Here is a 17500-nt window from a genome sequence, read left to right as displayed (position 1 = left end):
AGGTCCTGTACTGTAGGTTCTTTTCTGTAGGTTCTATACTGTAGGTTCTATACTGTAGGTTCTATACTGTAGGTTCTGTACTGTAGGTTCTATACTGTAGGTTCTGTCCTGTAGGTTCTGTCCTTTAGGTTCTGGGTAGTAGGTTCTTTACTGTAGGTTCTGTGCTGTAGGTTCTATACTGTAGGTTCTGGGTAGTAGGTTCTGTACTGTAGGTTCTGTGCTGTAGGTTCTATACTGTAGGTTCTGTACTGTAGGTTCTGTTCTGTAGGTTCTATACTGTAGGTTCTGGGTAGTAGGTTCTGTACTGTAGGTTCTATACTGTAGGTTCTGGGTAGTAGGTTCTGTACTGTAGGTTCTGCCCTGTAGGTTCTATACTCTAGGTTCTGTCCTTTAGGTTCTGTCCTGTAGGTTCTGTACTGTAGGTTCTGTACTGTAGGTTCTGTCCTGTAGGTTCTGTCCTTTAGGTTCTGTCCTGTAGGTTCTGTACTGTAGGTTCTGTACTGTAGGTTCTGTCCTGTAGGTTCTGTCCTTTAGGTTCTGTCCTGTAGGTTCTGTCCTGTAGGTTCTGTCCTTTAGGTTCTGTACTGTACTTCTGGTAGAACATGGTGAAGGTAGTCACATCAAACAGACTGTAGATCTTAGATTTCCACTTGTCAATCGGACCGTGTTGGAGATTGTTCACTAGATATTAGGTAATACATCTGAGATTTACAGTTGTTTGAATTCCTTTATTTACAACAGGAGGATGAAGAAGAGGAGGGAGAGGACGGAGAGGAAGAGGAGGAGGTGGTCGGGAACGGCACCAGGAACTCTGCGGACAAGAGGAGACAGCTGTGGTGGAAAGCTCACCAACGCACAGAGGAAAGAAACGTAGGAGATCCTGACTCGTATAACGCTCGGGTTTTTTCTCTTTATCTCACCTGTGGTGTTAATGCGTTAGAAAAATATTGATCATCGGGAAGAAGGTTCAGCAATACATCGTAAAAGGGCCAAGCTGTGGTGGAAGGCTCACCAATGGACAGAGGAGAGAAACTTAGGATGAACCATTATAAAACTTCTGACCTTGCTTTATTTCAGAATGAATACTTTATTAATGCATTATAAACTATTGATTATCGGGTAGATTGTGAAGCGTTGTTCAGCAATAAATGACCCAGATTACATAACGTATAACACTCCATGACCTTAACTCACTTCGGGGGTAAATTCACCTCGGGGTATTTTTGATGCTTTATAAACTATTGATTGAAAGATAAAACAGGAATCCTTAGATCAGCAATGTCATTCCCTTGACCACATAGCTGGAGGGCCATGCACTTTCCCTCTCTTTACCTCTTTCTACCTCTCTCTATCTCTCTCTACCTCTCTCTCTCTACCTCTCTCTATCGCTACCTCTCTCTACCTCTCTCTACCTCTCTCTACCTCTCTCTACCTCTCTCTACCTCTCTCTACCTCTCTCTATCTCTCTCTACCTCTACCTCTCTCTCTCTACCTCTCTCTATCGCTACCTCTCTCTACCTCTCTCTACCTCTCTCTACCTCTCTCTATCTCTCTCTACCGCTCTCTATCTCTCTCTACCTCTCTCTATCTCTCTCTATCTCTCTCTATCTCTCTCTACCCCTCTCTACCTCTCTCTGCCTCTCACTGCCTCTCTACCTCTCTCTACCTCTCTCTGCCTCTCACTGCCTCTCTACCCCTCTCTACCTCTCTCTACCTCTCTCTACCTATTTCTACCTCTCTCTACCTCTCTCTACCTCTCTCTGCCTCTCACTGCCTCTCTACCACTCTCTACCTCTCTCTACCTCTCTCTACCTATTTCTACCTCTCTCTACCTCTCTCTACCTCCCTTTGCCTCTCTCTGCCTCTCTTTGCCTCTCTCTGCCTCTCTACCTCTCTCTACCTTTCTCTACCTCTCTCAACCTATTTATACCTCTCTCTTCCTCTCTCTACCTCTCTCTACCTCTCTCTGCCTCTCTACCTCTGTCTACCTCTCTCTACCTCCCTCTACCTATTTCTACCTCTCTCTGCCTCTCTCTACCTCTCTCTACCTCTCTTTGCCTCTCTCTACCTCTCTACCTCTCTCTACCTCTCTCTACCTGTTTCTACCTCTCTCTGCCTCGCTCTACCTCTCTCTACCTCTCTCTACCGCTCTCTATCTCTCTCTACCTCTCTTTGCCTCTCTCTGCCTCTCTCTACCTCTCTCTACCTCTCTCTACCTCTCTCTACCTCTCTCTGCCTCTCTCTACCTCTCTCTACCTCTCTATCTCTCTCTGCCTCTCTCTACCTCTCTCTGCCTCTCTCTACCTCTCTCTTCCTCTCCACCTCTCTCTGCCTCTCTCTGCCTCTCTCCACCTCTCTCTTCCTCTCTCCACCTCTCTCTACCTCTCTCTACCTCTCTCTACCTCTCTCTACCTCTCTCTACCTCTCTCTGCCTCTCTCCACCTCTCTCTACCTCTCTCTACCTCTCCTTGCCTGTTTTCTTTTTCCTTATTGTAGCTGCTTTCTACCCAGGATGGCTACAGTACATCTGAGGTAGGTGCCGTACTAGACTGCAGTGTATCACAAATGTGCATATCTTATCTTTTTGACGCAACTGCTACATGTTCTGCACTGTTACTTACTATTCTGCACTTGAAAACAAATGGTCTCATGACCTGACTAGGAAAACCTCTGGGCCGTAACCCTAGTCCATATGGTTGTTGTGTTCTTCCACAGGGGTTGGCTGCAAAGTCCAACGGGACGTCTTGTGACATCTCCACCCTAAACTCGGTGGAGAATAGACCGGTCGGTCTGGACCTGTACTCCACCCCACAGTATAAAATGGACCAAACCAATAACATTACAGGTGAGTTTTACTGTACTGTACACACACTGGGGCGAAAGTTTCTGCTCGCAATATCTGTGAGGAGGAAATTTAGTGAACTGGGCCCTGGTCAGAAGTAGTGCACTATATCCTTATGACACTCCATAGGGCCCTGGTTAAAAGTAGTGCACTATATCCTTATAACACTCCATAGGGCCCTGGTTAAAAGTAGTGCACTATATCCTTATGACACTCCATAGGGCCCTGGTTAAAAGTAGTGCACTATATCCTTATGACACTCCATAGGGCCCTGGTCAGAAGTAGTGCACTATATCCTTATTCCTTATGACACTCCATAGGGCCCTGGTCAGAAGTAGTGCACTATATGCTTATTCCTTATGACACTCCATAGGGCCCTGGTCAGAAGTATTGCACTATTTGCTTATTCCTTATGACACTCCATAGGTTCCTGGTCAGAAGTAGTGCACTATATCCTTATTCCTTATGACACTCCATAGGGCCCTGGTCAGAAGTAGTGCACTATATCCTTATTCCTTATGGCACTCCATAGGGCCCTGGTCAGAAGTAGTGCACTATATCCTTATTCCTTATGGCACTCCATAGGGCCCTGGTCAGAAGTAGTGCACTATATCCTTATTCCTTATGACACTCCATAGGGCCCTGGTCAGAAGTAGTGCACTATTTCCTTATTCCTTATGACACCCCATAGGGCCCTGGTCAGAAGTAGTGCACTATATCCTTATGACACTCCATAGGGCCGTGGTCAGAAGTAGTGCACTATATCCTTATGACACTCCATAGGGCCCTGGTCAGAAGTAGTGCACTATATCATTATTCCTTATGACACTCCATAGGGCCCTGGTCAGAAGTAGTGCACTATATCCTTATTCCTTATGACACTCCATAGGGCCCTGGTCAGAAGTAGTGCACTATATCCTTATGACACTCCATAGGGCCCTGGTCAGAAGTAGTGCACTATATCCTTATGACACTCCATAGGGCCCTGGTCAGAAGTAGTGCACTATATCCTTATGACACTCCATAGAGCCCTGGTCAGAAGTAGTGCACTATATCCTTATTCCTTATGACACTCCATAGGGCCCTGGTCAGAAGTAGTGCACTATATCCTTATTCCTTATGACACTCCATAGGGCCCTGGTCAGAAGTAATGCACTATATCCTTATGACACTCCATAGGGCCCTGGTCAGAAGTAGTGCACTATATCCTTATGACACTCCATAGGGCCCTGGTCAGAAGTAGTGCACTATATCCTTATTTCTTATGACACTCCATAGGGCCCTGGTCAGAAGTAGTGCACTATATGCTTATTCCTTATCACACTCCATAGGGCCCTGGTCAGAAGTAGTGCACTATATGCTTATTCCTTATGACACTCCATAGGGCCCTGGTCAGAAGTAGTGCACTATATCCTTATTCCTTATGACACTCCATAGGGCCCTGGTCAGAAGTAGTGCACTATATCCTTATTCCTTATGGCACTCCATAGGGCCCTGGTCAGAAGTAGTGCACTATATCCTTATTCCTTATCACACTCCATAGGGCCCTGGTCAGAAGTAGTGCACTATGGGGGAAATTCATGGGGAAACGAATGGGGAAATTAAATGGGGAAATTAATGGGGAAATTAAATGGGGAAATTAATGGGGAAATTAAATGGGGAAATGAATGGGGAAATTAAATGGGAAATGAATGGGGAAACGAATGGGGAAATTAAATGGGAAATGAATGGGGAAACGAATGGGGAAATTAAATGGGAAATTAAATGGGAAACGAATGGGGAAATTAATGGGCAAATGAAAGGTGAAATGAATGTTTTTTTGGGGATAAATAAGGTCTGAGGTTAACACAGGCTTAGGAGATATTATACGTTTTGATTCTACAGTCTCTCTACCTCTCTAATTCATGAATTATGAAGCCTTTATGCGCTTATTTTGATATCAGAAATGCTTCAAAATTCACAAAACGTGACATTAGCTTCATGAAGATGATCTCACAGAACAAATTGCATCAGATTTAAGCCTGTGACTATAAAAATACCCCATTCATATTTCTCTACTAAATAACGAGGTCCCCCTATCTTTATATCTAAAACAGAGAAGAAGAATGGAAGTGTGTATGACGTCAATCCAACAGTGGGAGGAGAGACTGCTGGGATGGAGGAGGAGGAGGAGAAGAAGGAACAGGGCGATGAGGAGGAGGAGGAGGAGGAGAAGGAGGGCAGAGTGAATGCTGTAGTAACAGTGTTCAGGTTCATTATGAAGCAAAGCTATATCTGTGCTCTCATAGCCATGATGGTGAGTAAACACAGTGACTGGTCCCTCTGGTCCCTCTGGTGTCTTGGGTGATTGTGGTCCCTGTGGTGACTGTGGTCCCTCTGGTCCCTCTGGTGACTGTGGTCCCTTTGGTCTCTTGGGTGACTGTGGTCCTTGTGGTGACTGTGGTCCCTCTGGTGACTGTGGTCCCTCTGGTCCCTCTAGTGACTGTGGTCACTGTGGTGACTGTGGTCCCTCTGGTCCCTCTGGTGACTGTGGTCCCTGTAGTGACTGTGGTCTCTGTGGTGACTGTGGTCTCTGTGGTGACTGTGGTCCCTCTGGTCCCTCGGGTGACTGCGGTCCCTCTGGTAACTGTGGTGACTGTGATCCCTCTGGTGACTGTGGTCCCTCGGGTGACTATGGTCCCTTGGGTGACTGTGGTCCCTCGGGTGACTGTGATCCCTCTGGTGACTGTGGTCCCTCGGGTGACTGTGGTCCCTCGGGTGACTGTGGTCCCACGGGTGACTGTGGTCCCACGGGTGACTGTGGTGACTGTGGTCCCTCGGGTGACTTAGGTTCATCTGGTGACTGTGGTGACTGTGGTCCCTCGGGTGACTTAGGTTCATCTGGTGACTGTGCTCACGTCAAGGCTAAAGAAAGCATACTGTATGTCATCTGACAAGGCCTAACAATGTTGATTTACTGTTAAACAAATGCCAAGCTTTACACTTCTTCCCCCAATCCTTTTTTTTAACGATTAATTTAATTCATATGAATCATGAATGATTATTATGTACGAAACAAACTATTCACTTTCTCATTGTAGAAGTTGGAATTGAGTTAAATTACGGTTTAATCGAATCAAGTGAATAAAAAAAAAAGTTATTTGTGAATCACAAACTCTAATTTTGGGGGAAAAAATAATAGCTGTAGCCTTCCTTTTTGGATTATGTGACTGCAAAACCTGTTTTGTAGATATTGTAGATATTTTCCTGAAGAAAATGTGTTGTGCTTGCTTCACCTGTCTAAAAAAAGATGTGTTAAATGTAAATTCAAGTTGACTAGAAGCTGAAAAGCAGCTCGTGAGAGTATGAATATGTCTGATTACCTCAGTAGACTGTTATATATTTCAGCTAGCATATAAATTATACAAAATTATGTATGTGTGTCTTTTCGGGGGGGTTGGGTTAAAATCGGAAGTCAAATTTCGTTTGGACGTTGTGTTGACCAATAAAATGATCTTAATCTATGAATCTTAACTTCTTAGTGATCCCTTCGCGCGCTGGATTGATTTGACAACACCCAGTGAAATAGCAACGCGCCAAATTCAAAAACAGAAATACTCATAATAATAATTAATAAATTATACAAGGGTTTAAAGATGAACTTCTTGTTAATCCAGCCACAGTGTCAGATTTCAAAAAGGCTTTACGGCGAAAGCAAACCATGCGACTATTTGAGGACAGCATCCCAGCAAACATACACATGAAAATCATAATTCATCCCGCCAGGCGCGACACAAAAAGTCAGAAATAACGATATAATTCATGTCTTACCTTTGACGAGCTTCTCCTGTTGTCCCATAAACATCACAAATGGTCCTTTTGTTCGATTAATTCCTTCTTTTCTTCTTCCAAAATGTCCATTTTATTTGACGCGTTTGATTCAGAAAATACACCGGTTCCAGCAACATGACCACAAAGTATCTAATAAGTTACCTGTAAACTTGATCCAGACATTTTATAACAACTTTCCTAATACAACTTTAGGTATTTTTTTAACGTAAATAATCAATACAATTTGAGACGGGATAAACTGCGCTCAATAGCGGATTAAAACAAACGTGGAGCGAGTTTTCAGGTCACACTTCTCTAACAAACAGTACACTTCACTCGACCCTCGTTCTGAACAGCCCTACTTCTTAATTTCTCAAAGGAAAAACATCAACCAATTTCTAAAGACTGTTGACATCCAGTGGAAGCGATAGGAACTGCAAGCAAGTGCCTTAGAAATCTAGATCCCCATAGAAAACACATTGAAAAGAGAGTGACCTCAAGAAAAAAAATCCTGGATGATTTGTCCTCTGGGTTTCGCCTGCCAAATAAGTTATGTTACACTCACGGACATCATTCAAACAGTTGTAGAAACTCCAGAGTGTTTTCTATCCAAATATATATATCCTAGCTTCTGGGCCTGAGTAGCAGGCAGTTTACTTTGGGCATCTCAGTCATCCAAACGTCCGAATACTGCCCCCTAGCCTTAAGAAGTTTTCACTTCTGCCTAAAACTCAGCCGGGATTTCAATGGTGCTATACCACTTCAGTGTCATTTAATTAAAGAAAAATTTATTTAGCATTCATTTAACACGGCAAGTCAGGTAAGAACAAATTCTTATTTACAATGACTGCTAACCCCGGCCAAACCAGGACAGCATTGGGCACCGCCCTATCGTACTCCCTATCATGGCAGGATGTAATACAGCCTGCATTTTGAACCAGGGACTGCAGTGATGTCTCTTGTACTGAGATGCGGTGCCTTAGACCGCTGCACCACTCGGGAGCCTCAGGAGGGGTACCCTGACCAGGACTGGTCCCTGTGACTGTCATTCCAAAATCATTAAAACACTAAAACCTCTTGGTAAGTTCACAAGGATTTTACAAATCATTAAAACACTAAAACCTCTTGGTAAGTTCACAAGGATTTTACAAATCATTAAAACACTAAAACCTCTTGGTAAGTTCGCTAGGTGATGTACTAAGGTTGTTTACAATTAAATAAATTACATTTGTTCATATATTATATTTTTATTCGCTCGCCTCATTTAAAAAAAAAAAACAATTATCTGTTAAACAGTAAATCAACTTTAACTTCCAATAAACTGTTTTGTGATCGTGATCATACTTGGCCCTACGTACGTTTTTCTGAGGAATTGTAGACTCTGAGGTTTTGTGGCATTTGCTCTCCCCCCTCTCTCTCTCTCTCCCTCTCTCTCTCTCCTTCTCTCTCTCTCCCTCTCTCCCTCTCTCTCCCCCCTCTCTCTCTCTCTCTCTCTCTCCCTCTCTCTCTCTCCCTCTCTCTCCCCCTCTCTCTCACTCCCTCTCTCTCCCTCTCTCTCTCTATCTCTCCCTCTCTCTCTCTCTCTCTCCCTCTCTCTCTCCCTCCCCATCTCTCTCTATCTCTCTCTCTCTCTCTCTCTCTCTCTCTCTCTCTGTGCCCAGGTGTGGAGCATCACGTATGTTAGCTGGCTGACGTTTGTGTTCCTGATGTGGTCGTGTATGTTGTGGATGGTGAGGGACCGTCGTCGTTACACCATGCTAACCTCTCCCTTCATGGTGCTCTACGGGAACCTGCTCATTGTGCTGCAGTACATCTGGAGCTTTGAGCTGCTGGAGCCCGTACCTGGACTCTTCGTCAAGAAGGACTTGCCCTTCAGTGAACTGGGATCCAAGGTAATTCAATGGAACCTAGAAGAAGAAACTGTTAGAGTGGAGGGGCGGAAGGTATCCTAGTGGTTAGAGGGGAGGGGCGGAAGGTATCCTAGTGGTTAGAGGGGAGGGGCGGAAGGTATCCTAGTGGTTAGAGGGGAGGGGCGGAAGGTATCCTAGTGGTTAGAGGGGAGGGGCGGAAGGTATCCTAGTGGTTAGAGGGGAGGGGCGGAAGGTATCCTAGTGGTTAGAGGGGAGGGGCGGAAGGTATCCTAGTGGTTAGAGCGTTGGACCTGTAACCGAAAGGTTGCTAGATTGAATCCCTGAGCTGACAAGGTACACATCTATCGTTCCGCCCCTGAACAAGGCAATTAACCCACTGTTCCTAGACCAGTTAACCCACTGTTCCTAGACCAGTTAACCCCACTGTTCCTAGGCCAGTTAACCCACTGTTCCTAGACCAGGTTAACCCACTGTTCCTAGACCAGTTAACCCACTGTTCCTAGACCAGTTAACCCACTGTTCCTAGACCAGTTAACCCCACTGTTCCTAGGCCAGTTAACCCACTGTTCCTAGACCAGGTTAACCCACTGTTCCTAGACCAGTTAACCCAATGTTCCTAGACCAGTTAACCCACTGTTCCTAGACCAGTTAACCCACTGTTCCTAGACCAGTTAACCCACTGTTCCTAGACCAGTTAACCCACTGTTCCTAGACCAGTTAACCCACTGTTCCTAGACCAGTTAACCCACTAGGCCAGTTAACCCACTGTTCCTAGACCAGTTAACCCCCTGTTCCTAGGCCAGTTAACCCACTGTTCCTAGACCAGTTAACCCACTGTTCCTAGACCAGTTAACCCACTGTTCCTAGACCAGTTAACCCACTGTTCCTAGACCAGTTAACCCACTGTTCCTAGACCAGTTAACCCACTGTTCCTAGACCAGTTAACCCACTGTTCCTAGGCCAGTTAACCCACTGTTCCTAGGCCAGTTAACCCACTGTTCCTAGGCCAGTTAACCCACTGTTCCTAGGCCAGTTAACCCACTATTCCTAGGCAGTAAATAAGAATGTGTTCTTAACTGAGTTGCCTATAAATTGAGGCACAATAAAGTCTATGTCTTATGCTAATGATTGGAAGTATGATCGTCTCTATCTTTAAGGTCCACATTCTGTGTTTCTCTCACAGAAATGCTGAACGTGTTTTTTGTTGTTGTTGTCTGTCTCTAGGTCCTGTGTCTGTTGAGCTTCTGGCTGCTGCTGAGACAGACTCTGACAGAGAGAAAGGACAAGCAGAGAGAGGAGGATGCTGTACTCACTGACGTACATGTGGATGACCAACCAAAGAAGAAGGGTCAGAGATAATATTACAGCTGCTCAATAATGCTTTGTATTTGTATTTATCCCCATTAGTTCCTGTCAAGGCAGCAGCTACTCTTCCTGGGGTTTATTATGGATCCCCATTAGTTCCTGCCAAGGCAGCAGCTAATCTTCCTGGGGTTTATTATGGGTCCCCATTAGTTCCTGCCAAGGCAGCAGCTATTCTTCCTGGGGTTTATTATGGATCCCCATTAGTTCCTGCCAAGGCAGCAGCTACTCTTCCTGGGGTTTATTATGGATCTCCATTAGTTCCTGCCAAGGCAGCAGCTACTCTTCCTGGGGTTTATTATGGATCCCCATTAGTTCCTGCCAAGGCAGCAGCTACTCTTCCTGGGGTTTATTATGGATCCCCATTAGTTCCTGCCAAGGCAGTAGCTACTCTTCCTGGGGTTTATTATGGATCCCCATTAGTTCCTGCCAAGGCAGCAGCTACTCTTCCTGGGGTTTAATATGGATCCCCATTAGTTCCTGCCAAGGCAGCAGCTACTCTTCCTTGGGTTTATCATGGATCCCCATTAGTTCCTGCCAAGGCAGCAGCTACTCTTCCTGGGGTTAATTATGGATCCCCATTGGTTCCTGCCAAGGCAGCAGCTACTCTTCCTTGGGTTTATTATGGATCCCCATTAGTTCCTGTCAAGGCAGCAGCTACTCTTCCTGGGGTGTATTATGGATCCCCATTAGTTCCTGCCAAGGCAGCAGCTACTCTTCCTTGGGTTTATTAATGGATCCCCATTAGTTCCTGCCAAGGCAGCAGCTACTCTTCCTTGGGTTTATTATGGATCCCCATTAGTTCCTGCCAAGGCAGCAGCTACTCTTCCTTGGGTTTATTATGGATCCCCATTAGTTCCTGCCAAGGCAGAAGCTACTCTTCCTTGGGTTTATTATGGATCCCCATTGGTTCCTGCCAAGGCAGCAGCTACTCTCCCTGGGGTTTATTATGGATCCCCATTAGTTCCTGTCAAGGCAGCAGCTACTCTTCCTGGGGTTTATTATGGATCCCCATTAGTTCCTGCCAAGGCAGCAGCTACTCTTCCTGGGGTTTATTATGGATCCCCATTAATCCCTGCCAAGGCAGCAGCTACTCTTCCTGGGGTTTATTATGGATCCCCATTAATCCCTGTCAAGGCAGCAGCTACTCTTCCTGGGGTGTATTATGGATCCCCATTAGTTCCTGGCAAGGCAGCAGCTACTCTTCCTGGGGTTTATTATGGATCCCCATTAGTTCCTGCCAAGGCAGCAGCTACTCTTCCTTGGGTTTATTATGGATCCCCATTAGTTCCTGCCAAGGCAGCAGCTACTCTTCCTTGGGTTTATTATGGATCCCCATTAGTTCCTGCCAAGGCAGCAGCTACTCTTCCTTGGGTTTATTATGGGTCCCCATTAGTTCCTGCCAAGGCAGCAGCTATTCTTCCTGGGGTTTATTATGGATCCCCATTAGTTCCTGCCAAGGCAGTAGCTACTCTTCCTTGGGTTTATTATGGATCCCCATTAGTTCCTGCCAAGGCAGTAGCTACTCTTCCTGGGGTTTATTATGGGTCCCCATTAGTTCTTACCAAGGCAGTAGCTACTCTTCCTTGGGTTTATTATGGATCCCCATTAGTTCCTGCCAAGGCAGTAGCTACTCTTCCTTGGGTTTATTATGGATCCCCATTAGTTCCTGCCAAGGCAGTAGCTACTCTTCCTTGGGTTTATTATGGATCCCCATTAGTTCCTGCCAAGGCAGCAGCTACTCTTCCTGGGGTTTGTTATGGATCCCCATTAGTTCCTGCCAAGGCAGTAGCTACTCTTCCTGGGGTTTATTATGGATCCCCATTAGTTCTTACCAAGGCAGTAGCTACTCTTCCTGGGGTTTATTATGGATCCCCATTAGTTCCTGCCAAGGCAGTAGCTACTCTTCCTTGGGTTTATTATGGATCCCCATTAGTTCTTGCCAAGGCAGCAGCTACTCTTCCTGAGGTTTATTATGGATCCCCATTCGTTCCTGCCAAGGCAGCAGCTACTCTTCCTGGGGTTTATTATGGGTCCCCATTAGTTCTTACCAAGGCAGTAGCTACTCTTCCTGGGGTTTATTATGGATCCCCATTAGTTCCTGCCAAGGCAGTAGCTACTCTTCCTTGGGTTTATTATGGATCCCCATTAGTTCCTGCCAAAGCAGCAGCTACTCTTCCTGGGGTTTATTATGGATCCCCATTAGTTCCTGCCAAGGCAGTAGCTACTCTTCCTTGGGTTTATTATGGATCCCCATTAGTTCTTGCCAAGGCAGCAGCTACTCTTCCTGAGGTTTATTATGGATCCCCATTCGTTCCTGCCAAGGCAGCAGCTACTCTTCCTGGGGTTTATTATGGGTCCCCATTAGTTCTTACCAAGGCAGTAGCTACTCTTCCTTGAGTTTATTATGGATCCCCATTAGTTCCTGCCAAGGCAGCAGCTACTCTTCCTTGGGTTTATTAATGGATCCCCATTAGTTCCTGCCAAGGCAGCAGCTACTCTTCCTTGGGTTTATTATGGATCCCCATTAGTTCCTGCCAAGGCAGCAGCTACTCTTCCTTGGGTTTATTATGGATCCCCATTAGTTCCTGCCAAGGCAGAAGCTACTCTTCCTGGGGTTTATTATGGATCCCCATTGGTTCCTGCCAAGGCAGCAGCTACTCTCCCTGGGGTTTATTATGGATCCCCATTAGTTCCTGTCAAGGCAGCAGCTACTCTTCCTGGGGTTTATTATGGATCCCCATTAGTTCCTGCCAATGCAGCAGCTACTCTTCCTGGGGTTTATTATGGATCCCCATTAGTTCCTGCCAAGGCAGCAGCTACTCTTCCTGGGGTTTATTATGGATCCCCATTAATCCCTGTCAAGGCAGCAGCTACTCTTCCTGGGGTGTATTATGGATCCCCATTAGTTCCTGGCAAGGCAGCAGCTACTCTTCCTGGGGTTTATTATGGATCCCCATTAGTTCCTGCCAAGGCAGCAGCTACTCTTCCTTGGGTTTATTATGGATCCCCATTAGTTCCTGCCAAGGCAGCAGCTACTCTTCCTTGGGTTTATTATGGATCCCCATTAGTTCCTGCCAAGGCAGATGCTACTCTTCCTGGGGTTTATTATGGATCCCCATTAGTTCCTGCCAAGGCAGCAGCTACTCTCCCTGGGGTTTATTATGGATCCCCATTAGTTCCTGTCAAGGCAGCAGCTACTCTTCCTGGGGTTTATTATGGATCCCCATTAGTTCCTGTCAAGGCAGCAGCTACTCTTCCTGGGGTTTATTACGGATCCCCATTAGTTCCTGCCAAGGCAGAAGCTACTCTTCCTGGGGTTTATTATGGATCCCCATTAGTTCCTGCCAAGGCAGCAGCTACTCTTCCTGGGGTTTATTATGGATCCCCATTAGTTCCTGCCAAGGCAGAAGCTACTCTTCCTGGGGTTTATTATGAATCCCCATTAGTTCCTGCCAAGTCAGCAGCTATTCTTCCTGGGGTTGATTATGGATCCCCATTAGTTCCTGCCAAGGCAGCAGCTACTCTTCCTGGGGTTTATTATGGATCCCCATTAGTTCATGCCAAGGCAGCAGCTACTCTTCCTTGGGTTTATTATGGATCCCCATTAGTTCCTGTCAAGGCAGCAGCTACTCTTCCTGGGGTTTATTATGGATCCCCATTAGTTCCTGTCAAGGCAGCAGCTACTCTTCCTGGGGTTTATTATGGATCTCCATTAGTTCCTGCCAAGGCAGCAGCTACTCTTCCTGGGGTTTATTATGGATCCCCATTAGTTCCTGGCAAGGCAGCACCTACTCTTCCTGGGGTTTATTATGGATCCCCATTAATCCCTGTCAAGGCTGCAGCTACTCTTCCTGGGGTGTATTATGGATCCCCATTAGTTCCTGGCAAGCCAGCAGCTACTCTTCCTGGGGTTTATTATGGATCCCCATTAGTTCCTGTCAAGGCAGCAGCTACTTTTCCTGGGGTTTATTATGGATCCCCATTAGTTCCTGCCAAGGCAGCAGCAACTCTTCCTGGGGTTTATTATGGACCCCCATTAGTTCCTGTCAAGGCAGCAGCTACTCTTCCTGGGGTTTATTACGGATCCCCATTAGTTCCTGCCAAGGCAGAAGCTACTCTTCCTGGGGTTTATTATGGATCCCCATTAGTTCCTGCCAAGGCAGCAGCTACTCTTCCTGGGGTTTATTATGGATCCCCATTAGTTCCTGCCAAGGCAGCAGCTACTCTTCCTGGGGTGTATTATGGATCCCCATTAGTTCCTGGCAAGGCAGCAGCTACTCTTCCTGGGGTTTATTATGGATCCCCATTAGTTCCTGCCAAGGCAGCAGCTACTCTTCCTTGGGTTTATTATGGATCCCCATTAGTTCCTGCCAAGGCAGCAGCTACTCTTCCTTGGGTTTATTATGGATCCCCATTAGTTCCTGCCAAGGCAGATGCTACTCTTCCTGGGGTTTATTATGGATCCCCATTAGTTCCTGCCAAGGCAGCAGCTACTCTCCCTGGGGTTTATTATGGATCCCCATTAGTTCCTGTCAAGGCAGCAGCTACTCTTCCTGGGGTTTATTACGGATCCCCATTAGTTCCTGCCAAGGCAGAAGCTACTCTTCCTGGGGTTTATTATGGATCCCCATTAGTTCCTGCCAAGGCAGCAGCTACTCTTCCTGGGGTTTATTATGGATCCCCATTAGTTCCTGCCAAGGCAGAAGCTACTCTTCCTGGGGTTTATTATGAATCCCCATTAGTTCCTGCCAAGTCAGCAGCTATTCTTCCTGGGGTTGATTATGGATCCCCATTAGTTCCTGCCAAGGCAGCAGCTACTCTTCCTGGGGTTTATTATGGATCCCCATTAGTTCATGCCAAGGCAGCAGCTACTCTTCCTTGGGTTTATTATGGATCCCCATTAGTTCCTGTCAAGGCAGCAGCTACTCTTCCTGGGGTTTATTATGGATCCCCATTAGTTCCTGTCAAGGCAGCAGCTACTCTTCCTGGGGTTTATTATGGATCTCCATTAGTTCCTGCCAAGGCAGCAGCTACTCTTCCTGGGGTTTATTATGGATCCCCATTAGTTCCTGGCAAGGCAGCACCTACTCTTCCTGGGGTTTATTATGGATCCCCATTAATCCCTGTCAAGGCTGCAGCTACTTTTCCTGGGGTGTATTATGGATCCCCATTAGTTCCTGGCAAGCCAGCAGCTACTCTTCCTGGGGTTTATTATGGATCCCCATTAGTTCCTGTCAAGGCAGCAGCTACTTTTCCTGGGGTTTATTATGGATCCCCATTAGTTCCTGCCAAGGCAGCAGCAACTCTTCCTGGGGTTTATTATGGACCCCCATTAGTTCCTGTCAAGGCAGCAGCTACTCTTCCTGGGGTTTATTACGGATCCCCATTAGTTCCTGCCAAGGCAGAAGCTACTCTTCCTGGGGTTTATTATGGATCCCCATTAGTTCCTGCCAAGGCAGCAGCTACTCTTCCTGGGGTTTATTATGGATCCCCATTAGTTCCTGCCAAGGCAGCAGCTACTCTTCCTGGGGTTTATTATGGATCCCCATTAGTTCTTACCAAGGCAGCAGCTACTCTTCCTGGGGTTTATTATGGATCCCCATTAGTTCCTGCCAAGGGAGCAGCTATTCTTCCTGGGGTTTATTATGGATCCCCATTAGTTCCTGCCAAGGCAGCAGCTACTCTTCCTGGGGTTTATCATGGATCCCCATTAGTTCATGCCAAGGCAGCAGCTACTCTTCCTTGGGTTTATTATGGATCCCCATTAGTTCCTGTCAAGGCAGCAGCTACTCTTCCTGGGTTTATCATGGATCCCCATTAGTTCCTGTCAAGGCAGCAGCTACTCTTCCTGGGGTTTATTATGGATCCCCATTAGTTCCTGCCAAGGCAGAAGCTACTCTTCCTGGGGTTTATTATGGATCCCCATTAGTTCCTGCCAAGGCAGCAGCTACTCTTCCTGGGGTTTATTATGGATCCCCATTAGTTCTTACCAAGGCAGCAGCTACTCTTCCTGGGGTTTATTATGGATCCCCATTAGTTCCTGCCAAGTCAGCAGCTATTCTTCCTGGGGTTTATTATGGATCCCCATTAGTTCCTGCCAAGGCAGCAGCTACTCTTCCTGGGGTTTATCATGGATCCCCATTAGTTCATGCCAAGACAGCAGCTACTCTTCCTTGGGTTTATTATGGATCCCCATTAGTTCCTGTCAAGGCAGCAGCTACTCTTCCTGGGGTTTATCATGGATCCCCATTAGTTCCTGTCAAGGCAGCAGCTAATCTTCCTGGGGTTTATTATGGATCCCCATTAGTTCCTGCCAATGCAGCAGCTACTCTTCCTGGGGTTTATTATGGATCCCCATTAGTTCCTGTTGCCAAGGCAGCAGCTACTCTTCCTGGGGTTTATTATGGATCCCCATTAGTTCCTGCCAAGACAGCAGCTAGGAAATACTTACTTACAAGCCCTTAACCAACAATGCAGTTTTAAGAAAAAAATTGTTAAGAAAATATTTACTAGATAAACTACAGTAAAAAAAAAAATGAAGATAAAAAGTAACACAATAAAATAAAAAGTCTACAGGTTAATATGTACATTTTTATTTAACTAGGCAGTTAAGAACAAATTATTTTTTACATTGACGGCCTACACCTGCCAAACCCAGACGACGCTGGGGCAAGTGTATGGGACTCCCAATCACGGCCGGTTGTGATACAGCCTGGATTCAAACCAGGGTGCCTGTAGTGACACGTCTAGCACTGAGATGCAGTGCCTTAGACCGCTGCACCACTTGGGAGCCACAGCTTCTACATGTAGGCAGGGGTAAAGTGACTATACGTACAGTAGATATGAAATATTGCGTAGCTGCGTTGTAAAAAAAGGGGGGGGGTCAATGTACATTTTCCGGGTTTGATTATCAGCAGTGTTAATGGCTCGGGTGTAAAAGCTGCTCAGGAGGCTTTTGGACCTAGACTTGGTGCTTTGGTCACACTACATGAAGTGTCACTATTCTACTACAACACACTCTTCAGGTGTACGTGTGTGTAGAGTGTGTATATTTTGTGTGTGTGTGTGTGTGTGTCTTTTCACAGTCCACAATGTTCTATAAGGTGTATTTTTACCTGTTTTTAAATCTGATTCTACTGCTGCATCAGTTACCTGATGTGGAATAGAGTTCCATGTAGTCATGGCTCTATGTACTACTGTGGAATAGAGTTCCATGTAGTCATGGCTCTATGTAGTACTGTGGAATAGAGTTCCATGTAGTCATGGCTCTATGTAGTACTGTGGAATAGAGTTCCATGTAGTCATTGCTCTATTTACTGTGGAATAGAGTTCCATGTAGTCATGGCTCTATGTAGTACTGTGGAATAGAATTCCATGTAGTCATGGCTCTATGTAGTACTGTGGAATAGAGTTTCATGTAGTCATGGCTCTGTGTAGTACTGTGGAATAGAGTTCCATGTAGTCATGGCTCTATGTAGTACTGTGGAATAGAGTTCCATGTAGTCATGGCTCTATGTAGTACTGTAGAATAGAGTTCCATGTAGTCATGGCTCTATGTAGTACTGTGGAATAGAGTTCCATGTAGTCATGGCTCTATGTAGTACTGTGGAAT

At 46.0% G+C, this 17500-nt stretch overlaps 1 protein-coding gene across 1 annotated transcript in view; it reads left to right on the top strand.

The window, feature by feature from the left end:
* LOC139387576 (piezo-type mechanosensitive ion channel component 2) overlaps nucleotides 1-17500 on the top strand; it is a 291891-nt gene that overhangs the window by 97994 nt on the left and 176397 nt on the right. Inside the window, exons 10-15 of the mRNA XM_071133907.1 lie at nucleotides 742-870; nucleotides 2497-2532; nucleotides 2716-2845; nucleotides 4939-5138; nucleotides 8314-8544; nucleotides 9748-9871. Coding sequence (XP_070990008.1) covers nucleotides 742-870; nucleotides 2497-2532; nucleotides 2716-2845; nucleotides 4939-5138; nucleotides 8314-8544; nucleotides 9748-9871 — 850 coding nt within the window. The remainder of the gene's footprint in view (nucleotides 1-741; nucleotides 871-2496; nucleotides 2533-2715; nucleotides 2846-4938; nucleotides 5139-8313; nucleotides 8545-9747; nucleotides 9872-17500) is intronic.

This window comes from Oncorhynchus clarkii, chromosome 28 (assembly GCF_045791955.1).
Source record: "Oncorhynchus clarkii lewisi isolate Uvic-CL-2024 chromosome 28, UVic_Ocla_1.0, whole genome shotgun sequence".
In the NCBI taxonomy this organism is placed as follows: Eukaryota; Metazoa; Chordata; class Actinopteri; order Salmoniformes; family Salmonidae; genus Oncorhynchus; species Oncorhynchus clarkii.
This window is presented reverse-complemented; position numbering and strand designations above follow the sequence as displayed.